This window comes from Coregonus clupeaformis, unplaced genomic scaffold, assembly GCF_020615455.1.
Source record: "Coregonus clupeaformis isolate EN_2021a unplaced genomic scaffold, ASM2061545v1 scaf0440, whole genome shotgun sequence".
Lineage (NCBI taxonomy): Eukaryota > Metazoa > Chordata > Actinopteri > Salmoniformes > Salmonidae > Coregonus > Coregonus clupeaformis.
In genome coordinates this window covers 103,251-117,658 of record NW_025533895.1, presented here as the reverse complement: position 1 = coordinate 117,658, position 14,408 = coordinate 103,251, and the positions used below count along the sequence as shown (strand labels likewise).

The 14,408-nt window shown below is 45.6% G+C and overlaps 1 protein-coding gene across 7 annotated transcripts in view; it reads right to left on the bottom strand.

Moving 5' to 3' along the window:
* The window catches only part of LOC121542962 (tyrosine-protein phosphatase non-receptor type 6), a 35,974-nt gene that overhangs the window by 1,989 nt on the left and 19,577 nt on the right, over positions 1-14,408 (bottom strand). For all 7 annotated transcript variants that reach the window (XM_041852621.2, XM_041852625.1, XM_041852624.1 and 4 more), the window contains 8 exons: positions 5,730-5,826; positions 5,451-5,530; positions 3,543-3,689; positions 3,277-3,408; positions 2,427-2,581; positions 1,622-1,689; positions 1,301-1,455; positions 811-875 (listed from right to left, as the gene is read on the bottom strand). In XM_041852621.2, coding sequence (XP_041708555.1) covers positions 811-875; positions 1,301-1,455; positions 1,622-1,689; positions 2,427-2,581; positions 3,277-3,408; positions 3,543-3,689; positions 5,451-5,530; positions 5,730-5,826 — 899 coding nt within the window. The remainder of the gene's footprint in view (positions 1-810; positions 876-1,300; positions 1,456-1,621; positions 1,690-2,426; positions 2,582-3,276; positions 3,409-3,542; positions 3,690-5,450; positions 5,531-5,729; positions 5,827-14,408) is intronic.

Below are 14,408 nucleotides of genomic sequence, written 5' to 3'. Positions count from 1 at the left end.
GGTCAAGAAGAACCCGTGTCCCTACATTTTCATATCAGTTAACACTACTAACATTGTCTTAATCTTTTTCAGGACACCCCTGGGAATCAGAGTGTAATTCAAACCCTGACAAGAGAATGGTCTGGTTGATCGAGTGGAAGTTTACAGAGTTTGGTCAGACCATTTTTACATATGGGTGGTCCCGGGGATCGAACCCACTACACTGGCGTTACAAGCGCCGTGCTCTACCAATTGAGCTACAGAGGACCACAAGTGATTCCTCCTGTCCTTTGTTGTCCACATTTGTTAGGTGTTGTTTTTTCTAATTGGTCCATTCTCTCCAGAGCGAGAGAGTACAGTAGGGCTACCTAGCCAAATGTATCGCCTCCAAAGGTTACACAAATGTGCCCAATCAGCTAAATTGGACAACAGAAGGATGGAGAAACACAGGGGACGACGATGATAAACAATGGTCCCATTTTCAATATGGCTTATAGGAACTAAGCTCATTAGGAGCTGAGAAAGTCTCTCTCTCTCTCTCTCTCTCTCTCTCTCTCTCTCTCTCTCTCTCTCTCTCTCTCTCTCTCTCTCTCTCTCTCTCTCTCTCTCTCTCTCTCTCTCTCTCTCTCTCTCTCTCTCTCTCTCTCTCTCTCTCTCTCTCTCTCTCTCTCTCTCTCTCTCTCTCTCTCTCTCTCTCTGTGTGTGTGTGTGTGTGTGTGTGTGTGTGTGTAGCGTGCACCAATGTGGCAATGGAGTGTGGTTTTGAGGAGACATGGGAATATGCACGGGGCTCCAATGGCATGTGCACAGACACACACTGTACAAACTCACTTGGAGACCTGGCGGCTGGCAGGCTTGTGTTTGAACTGCAAATTCCCATACTCTGTCTCAGCTCCCTAGAAAAGGGAGAAGAGGAAAGCGAGTGTTAGACATGATGGGTGGTATAGGGTGAGTCAATGTGCAGAGTTAAGTCATAGTCTTCTTAACAATTTCCCAGAGCAATTTCCGTTAACAATTTCAACCTCTCTCTGTCAATGTCCATCTTTTACAATGCAGACTCTGATAAGATATCTGTCTGGAGGACAAAAGAACATGCACAACAACAGTGATAAGTATGTATTGACACAGACCCCGCTGTGTTAGCTGATATCTGAGTCTCAACTCTGCTGTCTTGTTGGTGTTATTTTAGATATATATACAGTAGCCAGGGCACTTGGGAGAGGAGAACAATATATGTTTGATTCCATATTACCCATATTCCTCTCTTCCTTCTATTGCTACCTCCCCCCCTCTCCCTTCCTCCTTCCTCCGTCTCCCTGACCTTGTTGTAGGCCATCATGGAGACCTTGGAGGCCTCTATGTACTGAGAGACGGCCAGGTAGATGAACTTGTACTGGGCTTCAGTCTGCACCATGCCTGACCGCTGGTCTCGCACCATCTGGATGCTCTTCTGGATGTCTATGTCACAGTCCTGACCTGTGGACAACAAGGAAGTTAAAATCACAATCAGTAAAAACTTTGTCATTCTACAATATTGACAGGCATTACAAGGATCATGGGACGAAGGAACCATAATAAGAGACAGTATAATATCATGAAGATCTGAAGAAATGTGGGAACTTTGGTAATGAAAGAGACTCACCTTTAGTGTTGATGGTCTCGATGATCATGTCGATCACCACAATGGTGCCAGTTCGGCCTATTCCAGCACTACACAGAAACACAACACAAACAGGGTGGTTGTATGGAAAACTGTCAGTACAGTATGATGTGATTAGACTCAATGCAATTCACTGAAATGAATGAACTGTATTGCAACAGAATTTCTAGAGCAGTATTGATCATCTAAGCAGTTCTGTGATCGGAGGAGTAAAGTGATCATGGACAAATGGAGAGAGATTTGTCAAGTTGTCACACTAACAGATGTCTCAGCCAGGGAATGGCCACTTTACACACACATGTGACTGTGACAGTTTGGTTACATTACAAAGACCAGTGTATTCGATAAGAACTTTGTCCCTTTTGAAGTCGGTCAGTGTAAAGAAGCAAAGGAAATAGCTTTTGTCATTAAACTGTACTGCAACAGTCATGTAAACACTGTGTACTCTAGTATGCTGTACTTATGACTGGTTACTGTACCTAACAAACAGTAACGGGACCAACAATGTCCAAGAGTACAAGTACTCTCCCTATTCTTGATGTCACAAGGTGAAAATTCCTATAGGATAAACTGTCAGTTGACATAAAACGCTGAGAACGGCAACTAATCTTAACAACTAATCTTGAGAACGGCAACTAATCTTCACAACTAATCTTAATCCTGAAAAAAAATACATAATCTGACATTTTTAATAATGTATTCTAGACTACAGAGAATGGATAGAACTGACAATTATCTTCCTGAATACAGCTGGAATATAGCAAGAAGGATGATAGATAGAATATACCTGCAGTGGATGATCATAGGCCCGGCGTCGAGGAACTCGTCCTGTTTTGCGTTGACCTGAGTGAGGAAGCTGAGCACCCCTCCTGGCTCCTCGGGAACTCCATGGTCAGGCCAGCTCAGGTACTGGTAGTGCCAGATAGTACGGACCGAGTCCGACTGGGACAGACGAGGAGGAGAGGAGGAGAGAGGAAAGAGACAAAGAGGAGAGACATGAGTAATACTGTAAACTCAGCTAATCTGTGACTGCAGTGATGACCAAGGTAACAGTGATGACAGAAGTAACAGGGATGACAGAGACGACAGTGATGATAATGGTAACAGTGATGACAGAGGTAACAGGGACGACAGAGACAACAGTGATGATAAGGGTAACAGTGATACACTGATGGTGATGATAGCGATAACAGTGTTAACAGTGAAACAGTATTAGAGATGACAGAGATAACATTGTTAACAGTTATGACAATGATGGTAGTGATGACAGTGGTGACAGAGGTAACAGTTATGACAGAGGTAACAGTGATGACAGAGGTAACAGTGATGACAGAGACGACAGTGATGATAAGGGTAACATTGATACACTGATGGTGATGATAGCGATAACAGTGAAACAGTATTAGAGATTACAGAGATAACATTGTTAACAGTTATGACAATGATGGTAGTGATGACAGTGGTGACAGAGGTAACAGTTATGACAGTGATTGTGATGACAGAGGTAACAGTGTTAACAGCAATGACAGAGATGACAGAGGTAACAGTGATGACAGAGGTAACAGTGATGACAGTATTGACAGTGATGACAGAGGTAAGAGTCGAGATGATGGGTGGAGCCAGCCGGTGGTACCTACCTGGTCCAGAGGGGAGATCTCCATTATCCTGATCTTGTAGTCAGTGGCATCTCTCTCAGACACATTGGTGACCACATACGGCCCCACGTCTTTGAAGTCCTGCATTTCTGGCCAGTATGGCACACATTTATTCTGCATCGAAAAACATGGAGAAATGGTTTGAGGAAAATGAGATGGGCAGTTTATACTATTTGTTATAATATTGAAATCATACAATGTAAAATAAAATGCTTTTGAATTTTCAGAAACACTCTTAAGTCACTAACCCGTCCCTTCTCGACCTCCCTGGTTGTCATGACAATGACCCTTGTGTTCTCCTGCCACACCATCTGCCAGAAATCGTTGACAGTTGTTGCAAGGCAGCCCTGACAGGCAATGTACACCTTCTGGTCACCAGGCTCCTGCAGCTTATTCTACAAAGAGATGGAGAAAGTTAGTAAAATATGTCAAATATTGTCTACAGTCGTGGTCAAAAGTTTTGAGAATGACACAAATATTAATTTTCACAAAGTCTGCTGCCTCAGTTTTTATGATGGCAATTTGCATATACTCCAGAATGTTATGAAGAGTGATCAGATTAATTGCAATTAATTGCAAAGTCCCTCTTTGCCATGAAAATGAACTTAATCCCCAAAAAACATTTCCACTGCATTTCAGCCCTGCCACAAAAGGACCAGCTGACATCATGTCAGTGATTCTCTCGTTAACACAGGTGAGAGTGTTGACGAGGACAAAGCTGGAGATCACTCTGTCATGCTGATTGAGTTAGAACAACAGACTGGAAGCTTTAAAAGGAGGGTGGTGCTTGAAATCATTGTTCTTCCTCTGTTAACCATGGTTATCTGCAAGGAAACACGTGCCGTCATCATTGCTTTGCACAAAAAGGGCTTCACTGGCAAGGATATTGCTGCTAGTAAGATTGCACCTAAATCAACCATTTATCGGATCATCAAGAACTTAAAGGAGAGAGGTTCAATTGTTGTAAAGAAGGCTTCAGGGCGCCCAAGAAAGTCCAGCAAGTGCCAGGACCGTCTCCTAAAGTTGATTCAGCTGCGGGATCGGGGCACCACCAGTGCAGAGCTTGCTCAGGAATGGCAGCAGGCAGGTGTGAGTGCATCTGCACGCACAGTGAGGCGAAGACTTTTGGAGGATGGCCTGGTGTCAAGAAGGGCAGCAAAGAAGACACTTCTCTCCAGGAAAAACATCAGGGACAGACTGATATTCTGCAAAAGGTACAGGGATTGGACTGCTGAGGACTGGGGTAAAGTCATTTTCTCTGATCAATCCCCTTTCTGATTGTTTGGGGCATCTGGAAAACAACTTGTCCGGAGAAGACAAGGTGAGTGCCACCATCAGTCCTGTGTCATCCCAACAGTAAAGCATCCTGAGACCATTCATGTGTGGGGTTGCTTCTCAGCCAAGGGAGTGGGCTCACTCACAATTTTGCCTAAGAATACAGCCATGAATAAAGAATGGTACCAACACATCCTCCGAGAGCAACTTTTCCCAACCATCCAAGAATAGTTTGGTGACGAACAATGTATTTTCCAGCATGATGGAGCACCTTGCCATAAGGCAAAAGTGATAACTAAGTGGCTCGGGGAACAAAACATTGACATTTTGGGTCCATGGCCAGGAAACTCCCCAGACCTTAATACCATTGAGAACTTGTGGTCAATCCTCAAGAGGCGGGTGGACAAACAAAACCCCACAAATTCTGACAAACTCCAAGCATTGATTATCCAAGAATGGGCTGCCATTAGTCAGGATGTGGCCCAGAAGTTAATTGACAGCATGCCAGGGCGGATTGCAGAGGTCTTGAAAAAGAAGGGTCAACCCTGCAAATATGGACTCTTTGCATAAACTTAATGTAATTGTCAATAAAAGCCTTTGACACTTATGGAATGCTTGTAATTATACTTCAGTATACCATAGTAACATCTGACAAAAATATCTAAAAACACTGAAGCAGCAAACTTTGTGAAGACCAATACTTGTGTCATTCTCAAGACTTTTGACCACAACTGTACATGGATACAAAGCCCATTGCAATTATAGTCTTTGATCATATTAATTCAAACATATTCATGTTTAGACTTGTTATGGATTCATAACAATGGTTTATCATTTGGAGTGTGATGTTGAGACTACACGGTGACATAACATGTACTTACTGTCAGATAATTGCCATTGATGTAATCTGAGCCAATGATATTGGGGTCTCCAGATAACAGAATGACCCTGGTCTCATCAACTGGGAGGAGAATAGGATGAGTGTAGAGATGGAAGGATGAGAGAGAGAGAGAGAGAGAGAGAGAGAGAGAGAGAGAGAGAGAGAGAGAGAGAGTGGGGGATGTATCAGACAGAGAGAATATAAATGGAAGAGAAAATTGAAAGAAAATGGGTAAAAAGATAACGATATATCATTGCACTTTAGAAGGAGATGATCTTACAGGGAAGGATATTCTTATATCGGTTTTTGCTTTTGTTTTCTGGTCTCATCCCTTCTTCTCTGCTTTTCTTCACCTTCGACTCCTGCTTTTGAAGGGCCTGGAAAGAACAAGAAAGAGAGAGAAGGAGAGAGAGAGAAAGATAGACACTGTAAGCTCAATGCAATTTTAAAAACACCAACAGCATTCAATAACTTAACCAACAGTATAGAGGGGCCTTTAAACGGGGCACTTCTTGGAAAGAAAAATACCCTCAATCAAACAGCCATTTCTCAACCATTTTTAAGTGACACCTTAAAGCTAATCTCTAATGACAAATGTTTCCCTTGTTCCACAGTACTGCCACAGACTAGAGCAGGGGTTCCCAAATGTTTTCACTCTGGGCCTTCCAGCATTGGGGAACATCCCAGGTCCCCCCTGTGCGCGCACACCACGTCTATTTCTATGGGCACAAGCACTGTTCATGACACAAACTGTTCAAACCTATCTTGTTGGTGGAGAGAATTTTGCAGGTTTAAAGCTTACTTCCTGCAATTCTACACATTTTGTCATGTGGTGCAAAGAAAATGTAGCAGTTTTAAAGCACATTTTCTTGCAATTCTATACATTTTGCCATGTCTGCTGTGTATTCATGTGATATTTGAGTGACAAAAAAAATTACAACAATATCTATGGGCTAAAAAACCTAAATAAAAAAACATTAGCTGACATGGGCTAGTTGATCTGGACATTTCTGATAAGTTATAAATAGCTAGCTAAGGTATGCAATGACTAACACGACAAGAGGAACTGTTGATGCGCTATTCAATTTCGAAATTGCACCTTGTGCATTCTACTACTACAATTTTCAAGAGTACGTTTAAAGCCGGACTGAGTTCCTTTAAAAAATTGTTTACAAAAATCCCCTGCCGAACCCACAGTTTGGGAAACACTGGACTAGAGGAAAGAGTTTTTCCCCATGGAGCTCTTGAATCTACAGGGAAAAAAGTCGGTAGAGCTCCCTCTGGTGGAGTACTAGAGCGTGTCTAATGCGCCTTAAATAATTACAGTAGGTATCTGGGGACAGGGCTACACAGTTTAGTGGATAAGCCCCATCTTGATTGGCGTGACTCTCAGGTGTTTTCACCTTGAGCCATTTCAGGTCATCAAAGTGAGAGTGATGAGCACAGGATGGGAGTTTGAGAGTAATCCTGACTACAGGATAGGAGCTTGAGAGAAATCCTGACTACAGAATGGGAGCTTGAGAGTTATTCTGACTACATGATGGGAGCTTGGGTGTGATCCTAACTACATGATAGGAGCTTGAGAGTAATCCTGACTACAGGATAGGAGCTTGAAGTAATCCTGACTGATTACAGTGAGGGAAAAAAGTATTTGATCCCCTGCTGATTTTGTACGTTTGCCCACTGACAAAGAAATGATCAGTCTATAATTTAATGGTAGGTTTATTTGAACAGTGAGAGACAGAATAACAACAAAAAAATCCAGAAAAACGCATGTCAAAAATGTTATAAATTGATTTGCATTTTAATGAGGGAAATAAGTATTTGACCCCCTCTCAATCAGAAAGATTTCTGGCTCCCAGGTGTCTTTTATACAGGTAACGAGCTGAGATTAGGAGCACACTCTTAAATGGAGTGCTCCTAATCTCAGTTTGTTACCTGTATAAAAGACACCTGTCCACAGAAGCAATCAATCAATCAGATTCCAAACTCTCCACCATGGCCAAGACCAAAGAGCTCTCCAAGGATGTCAGGGACAAGATTGTAGACCTACACAAGGCTGGAATGGGCTACAAGACCATCGCCAAGCAGCTTGGTGAGAAGGTGACAACAGTTGCAATTATTCGCAAACGAAGAAACACAAAATAACTGTCAATCTCCCTCAGCCTGGGGCTCCATGCAAGATCTCACCTCATGGAGTTGCAATGATCATGAGAACGGTGAGGAATCAGCCCAGAACTACACGGGAGGATCTTGTCAATGATCTCAAGGCAGCTGGGACTATAGTCACCAAGAAAACAATTGGTAACACACTACGCCGTGAAGGACTGAAATCCTGCAGCGCCCACAAGGTCCCCCTGCTCAAGAAAGCACATATACAGGCCCGTCTGAAGATTGCCAATGAACATCTGAATGATTCAGAGGAGAACTGGGTGAAAGTGTTGTAGTCAGATGAGACCAAAATCGAGCTCTTTGGCATCATGTCACGACCGTCTTCAAAAGGAGCAGACCAAAGCGCAGCGCGTTGAGTGAACATGACTATATTAGAGTAAAGACACGAACGACAAAAACAATAAACAAAGACAGCTAGTGAAGTCCACAGTTACAAATACTGAATACGGAACAAAAACCCACAAACACAAGGTGAAAACAGACCGTATAAATATGGCTCCCAATCAGAGACAACGAGCCAACAGCTGACACTCGTTACCTCTGATTGGGAGTCACTCAACCAAACAAAGAAATACCACACATAGAACCACCCAACCAAACAAAACACCACGAAACGAACACACCCTGGCTCAACACACAAAGTCCCGGAGCCAGAGCGTGACAGTACCCCCCCCTAAAGGCGCGGACTGCGACCGCGCCTCAATAAGGCTAAACAAGGGAGGGCTGGGTGGGCATACCTCTTCGGCGGTGGTTCTGGCTCTGGTCGTGGTCCCCACCCCACCATAGTCACTACCCGCTCTCGTAGCCTCCTCCACATGACCACCCCCAACTAAACCCCACTGGATTAAGGGGCGGCACCGGACTAAAGGGCAGCACCGGACTAAGGGGGCAGCACCGGACTAAGGGCCAGTACCGGACTAAGGGGCAGCACCAGGCTAAGGGACAGCACCGGACTCAATGGCGGATCCTGGCTGGCTGGCTCTGGCGGATCCCTGGCTGGACGGCTCTGGCGGATCCTGGCTGGACGGCTCATGGCTGGCTGAAGGATCTGGCTGCTCGTGGCTGGCTGACGGATCTGGCTGCTCATGGCTGGCTGACGGATCTGGCTGCTCATGGCTGGCCGACGGATCTGGCTGCTCATGTCTGGCGGAAGGCTCTGGCTGATCCTGTCTGGCGGAAGGCTCTGGCTGATCCTGTCTGGCGGACGGCTCTGGCTGATCCGGTCTGGCGGAAGGCTCTGGCTGATCCTGTCTGGCGGAAGGCTCTGGCTGATCCTGTCTGGCGGAAGGCTCTGGCTCCTGGCAGACGGGCGGCTCATGCAGCGCTTGGCAGACGGACAGTTCAGACGGCGTTGGGCAGACGGGCAGTTCAGGCGCCGTTGGGCAGACGGGCAGTTCAAGCGCCGTTGGGCAGACGGGCAGTTCAGGCGCCGTTGGGCAGACGGGCAGTTCAGGCGCCGTTGGGCAGACGGCAGACTCTGGCCGTCTGAGGCGCACCGTAGGCCTGGTGCGTGGTGCCGGAACTGGAGGTACCGGGCTGAGGACACGCATCTCAGGGCTAGTGCGGGGAGAAGCAACAGGGCATGCTGGACCCTGGGAACGCACATAAGGCCTAGTGCGTGGTGCCGGAACTGGTGGTCCCAGGCTGAGGACACGCATCTCAGGGCTAGTGCGGGGAGAAGGAACAGGCCGGACCGGGCTGGCGACGCGCACCGTAGGTTTGGTGCGAGTGGCAGGAACAGGCCGGGTCGGGCTGGCGACGCGCACCGTAGACTTGGTGCGGGTGGCAGGAACAGGCCGGACCGGGCTGGCGACGCGCACCGTCGGTTTGGTGCGAGTGGCAGGAACAGGCCGGGTCGGGCTGGCGACGCGCACCGTAGGTTCTGTGCGTGGAGCAGGAACAGGCCGGGCTGGGCTGGCGACGCACACCGTAGGTTCTGTGCGTGGAGCAGGAACAGGCCGGGCTGGGCTGTCGACGCACACCATAGCCTTGGTGCGTTGAGCAGGAACAGGCCGGGCAGGGCTGTCGACGCACACCGTAGGCTTGGTTCGTGGAGCAGGAACAGGCCGGGCTGGGCTGGCGACGCACACCGTAGGTTCTGTGCGTGGAGCAGGAACAGGCCGGGCTGGGCTGGCGACGCACACCGTAGGTTCTGTGCGTGGAGCAGGAACAGGCCGGGCTGGACTGGCGACGCACACCGTGGGCTTGATGCGTGGAGTAGGAACAGGCCGGTCCGTACTGGGAACACACACCACTGGCTTTAACTGGGGATCAGGAACGGGCCGGACCGGACTGGTAACACACATCAGTCTCTCACGCCGTGCCGCAACAACTTCCCTTCCTCTACTCGCCAATGGCTCCCGTAATCCGATAGCCTTCTCTCCACGTCTCCCTGTGGCAGCCTCCTGCTGCCCAGCCGCTAAGCCATGTGCCCCCCCCAAAAAACTTTTTGGGGTTGCCTCTCGTCCTTCCAACGATGACCCTGCTGACGCCGTTGCTCCTCTCTCGCCAGGGCCTTGATCTTCCCCCAAGGTCCCTTGCCCCCGAGCATGTCCTCCCAGGACCACGATTTGCCCACCTGGGCCATCGCCAGCCTCTCGATCTCCTTACCAGGCGCCTCCTCCCATGTCCAGTCTCTTTGCTCCTGGACACGCTGCTTGGTCCTTTTATGGTGGGTTTTTCTGTCACGACCGTCTTCAAAAGGAGCAGACCAAAGCGCAGCGCGTTGAGTGAACATGACTATATTAGAGTAAAGACACGAACGACAAAAACAATAAACAAAGACGGCTAGTGAAGTCCACAGTTACAAATACTGAATACGGAACAAAAACCCACAAACACAAGGTGAAAACAGACCGTATAAATATGGCTCCCAATCAGAGACAACGAGCCAACAGCTGACACTCGTTACCTCTGATTGGGAGTCACTCAACCAAACAAAGAAATACCACACATAGAACCACCCAACCAAACAAAACACCACGAAACGAACACACCCTGGCTCAACACACAAAGTCCCGGAGCCAGAGCGTGACACATCAACTGAACTCGCCGTGTTTGGAGGAGGAGGAATGCTGCCTATGACCCCAAGAACACCATCCCCACCGTCAAACATGGTGGTGGAAACATTATGCTTTGGGGGTGTTTTTCTGCTAAGGGGACAGGACAACTTCACCGCCTCAAAGGGACGATGGACGGCGTCATGTACCGTCAAATCTTGGGTGAGAACCTCCTTCCCTCAGCCAGGGCATTGAAAATAGGTCGTAGATGGGTATTCCAGCATGACAATGACCCAAAACACACGGCCATGGCAACAAAGGAGTGACTCAAGAAGAAGCACATTAAGGTCCTGGAGTGGCCTAGCCAGTCTCCAGACCTTAATCCCATAGAGAATCTGTGGAGGGAGCTGAAGGTTCGAGTTGCCAAACGTCAGGCTCGAAACCTTAATGACTTGGAGAATATCTGCAAAGAGGCGTGGGACAAAATCCCTCCTGAGATGTGTGCAAACCTGGTGGCCAACTACAAGAAACGTCTGACCTCTGTGATTGCCAACAAGGGTTTTGCCACCAAGTACTAAGTCATGTTTTGCAGAGGTGTCAAATACTTATTTCCTTCATTAAAATGCAAATCAATTTATAACATTTTTGACATGCGTTTTTCTGGATTTTTGTTGTTGTTATTCTGTCTCTCACTGTTCAAATAAACCTACCATTAAAATTATAGACTGATCATGTCTTTGTCAGTGGGCAAACGTACAAAATCAGCAGGGGATCAAATACTTTTTTCCCTCACTGTACTCAACTAGTCTCAAGAAGGCCCGTTTTATTGCTTCTTTAATCAGCACAACAGTTTTCAGCTGTGCTAACATAATTGCAAAAGGGTTTTCTAATTATCAATTAGCCTTTTAAAATTATAAACTTAGATTAGCAAACACAACGTGCCATTGGAACACAGGACTGACGGTTGCTGATAATGGGCCTCTGTACGCCTTTGTAGATATTCCATAAAAAATCAGCCGTTTCCAGCTACAGTAGCCATTTACAACATTAACAATGTCTACACTGTATTTCTGAACAATTTTATGTTATTTTAATGGACAAAAAAATGCTTTTCTTTCGAAACAAGGACATTTCTAAGTGACCCCAAACTTTTGAACGGTAGTTTATGTAAATAAGGTATTTCTGTTTTTTATTTTTTATAAATTAGCAAACATTTCTAAAAACCTGTTTCGCTTTGTTGAGGGAAAAAAATGAATTTAATCCATTTTAGAATAAGGCTGTAATGTAACAAAATGTGGAAAAAGTCAAGGGGTCTGAATACTTTTCGAATGCACTGTATATCTTGTGTTCATCTCAATGTACACATTAGGGGATAGACGTACTGCTTATAGCTAGTCCAGCTATACTGTAGCGCCTTACAACCTGTCCTGACCCCTGACCCCTGGTGGGAGCTGCTGCTAGTGCTAATCCAGTCCCCTGGTTATGAGGAGACTTTCAGTGAGGTTCCTAATCAGCAGCATCAGCCCCTCTCATCCTGCCTGTTAGCCTGTGTCAGCTCAGGTGAACTCTAATTGGTCTACAGGATTGGGGTTACACATACATCCAGTGTTTACTATTTCACAGGGCTAGAACAAAAGCCTGCATGTGCACACCAGGACCAGTGTAACCTAACCCCTGGCCTAACCTCACAGACTTGAGGGAAGGGGTTGACTGTAAAAATCCCAAACATAAAGTCACCCAACCCAGTTGTGACAACTCAAACTCTTTTCAGCAATACCTTCAGGAGAATGAGTTAATGTTTAAAGACATGGAAACCCCATTCCCAGTATTTGTGGAATACTGACATACTAAATTACTATGAATACATTAATGAATGCTCTATAAATATGTCATGTTTATTATATGATCATGGATGTGTTATGTATGCTTAATGAACATACAGTTAATGTAAATTCGTTACCCATATTTTTTTTACCATTTGAAAAGTTATTTTTTATGTACTGTTAAAGCAGTTTGGAATTAGTGTTAGACAATATCTAATCTCTCGTGACCAGACTATGTAGCATCTGACGCAATTACGCAAGGTTATAGTTGTGGGTTTCTGAGATTAGAGAATTGGGACAAAGGCCTCAAATAGCCGTACCACATGCTACCACATGGTGGTAGTAAAAAAGTAGTCTATGGTTGTTGCAGTCTACTTCCTATGGCTGTAGTAGTGAGACGTTTAACCATTTGATTATAGTTTTTCCTTGCAACACTCTCGCTTTGACTTGTCCAAGGGAACATGTTTCAAAATGTTTCACCATATTGCACAAGAGTAAAGGCACATTACATACACAGTTTATATGACCAACTAAAGCATCAAACACAGACACACTTGGTGACTACACCCTGCGCGCGCGTGCACCATCGCACGCGTGTTGATTTTTTCTGAGGCCTAATTTCTAACTTGCTACCCAGACCGCACGCGCATTTATTTTGCAACGCTCGCGCACGTAAGGTCAGCGGTGACCACACCTTACGCGTCTTGTGCGCGAGCGTGGCAAAATAAATGTACACATACATGTTATTCAATCGTTGCACCCACACTGCTCGCGCACGTCAACGAGCGTCTACGTGGCCAGGCGCTAAAATAGAACTCGGTTCTATTGGTGATACTTAACGTGCTGCAAATCCTGCCTCTCCCATCTCCTCATTGGTTTTTAGGAGCATCTACCCACATGGGTGATTGAAAGATGAACTGAGGTCCACTCTCCAGTCCAGTTGGTTGTGGTAATGCACCATAAAGTTGGTTGACAACGGCCATATAAAGTCAAAAGAAGAAGAAGAAGCCTGAAGGAGGAGAGATTACTAGAAAACAAACGTTTACCGGTTTATCTGTGTATTAATTGTCGGAGTAGAGGACCTTGTGCATTTCAGGTAAAATAACAACCCAATGTTTATATCCCATGACAAATTAGCTAGCAACCGCAAGCTAGCTAGCTAAATTCCCATAAATGTTGAATGCTTTTTGACCTGTCCCGAAATTAATATAATTGGTTAAGAGTTTGTTTTGATATTTCAACCTGCGTGTTCCTGATCATGTCTGGTGTGGGAGGACAAAATCAACTTGTGCGATCGCTAGTGCAGTCCGGGGAGCGCGTTAGAAATTAGGCCTCAGAAAACCTACAGTAGAGAAAAGCAGCCGGGTCTCATAGACTAGACGTAACATAGTAAACAAATCCGGAACACTCGAATTAGAATGATATGTTATGTTTGGTATGGTTACATAAGATAGATGGTTACTTAAGCTAAAACGAAAGTAAGGTGGTTAGTCGGGGTGGATGCGTGGGTGTATAACGCGAACGTCTAGCAACCCAAAGGTTACAAGTTTGAATCTCATCAAGGGCAACTTTAGCATTTTAGCAACTTTTCAACTACTTACTACTTTTTAGCTACTTTGCAACTACTTAGCATGTTAGCGAACCCTTCCCCTAACCTTAACCCTTTTAGCTAACCCTTCCCCTAACCTTAACCCTAATCCCTAGCTAGAATTTGTACTTTTTGAAAATTCGTAACATATTGTACGTTTTTTTGCAAAGCCGTAACATATAATAAGAATTGTAATTCATAACATATCATATAAAATGGGTGATGGACATCTACAAATTAATACATACCATAAGAAACGTAACATATCATACTAAATGAAGTGTCTCAAATTGACATGCATAATAACATGAAATGCTCTGAGACCAGGTTGAGTAAAGAGAGGAAGAGGTGAAGAAGGGTTGTTCAAACCATCACAT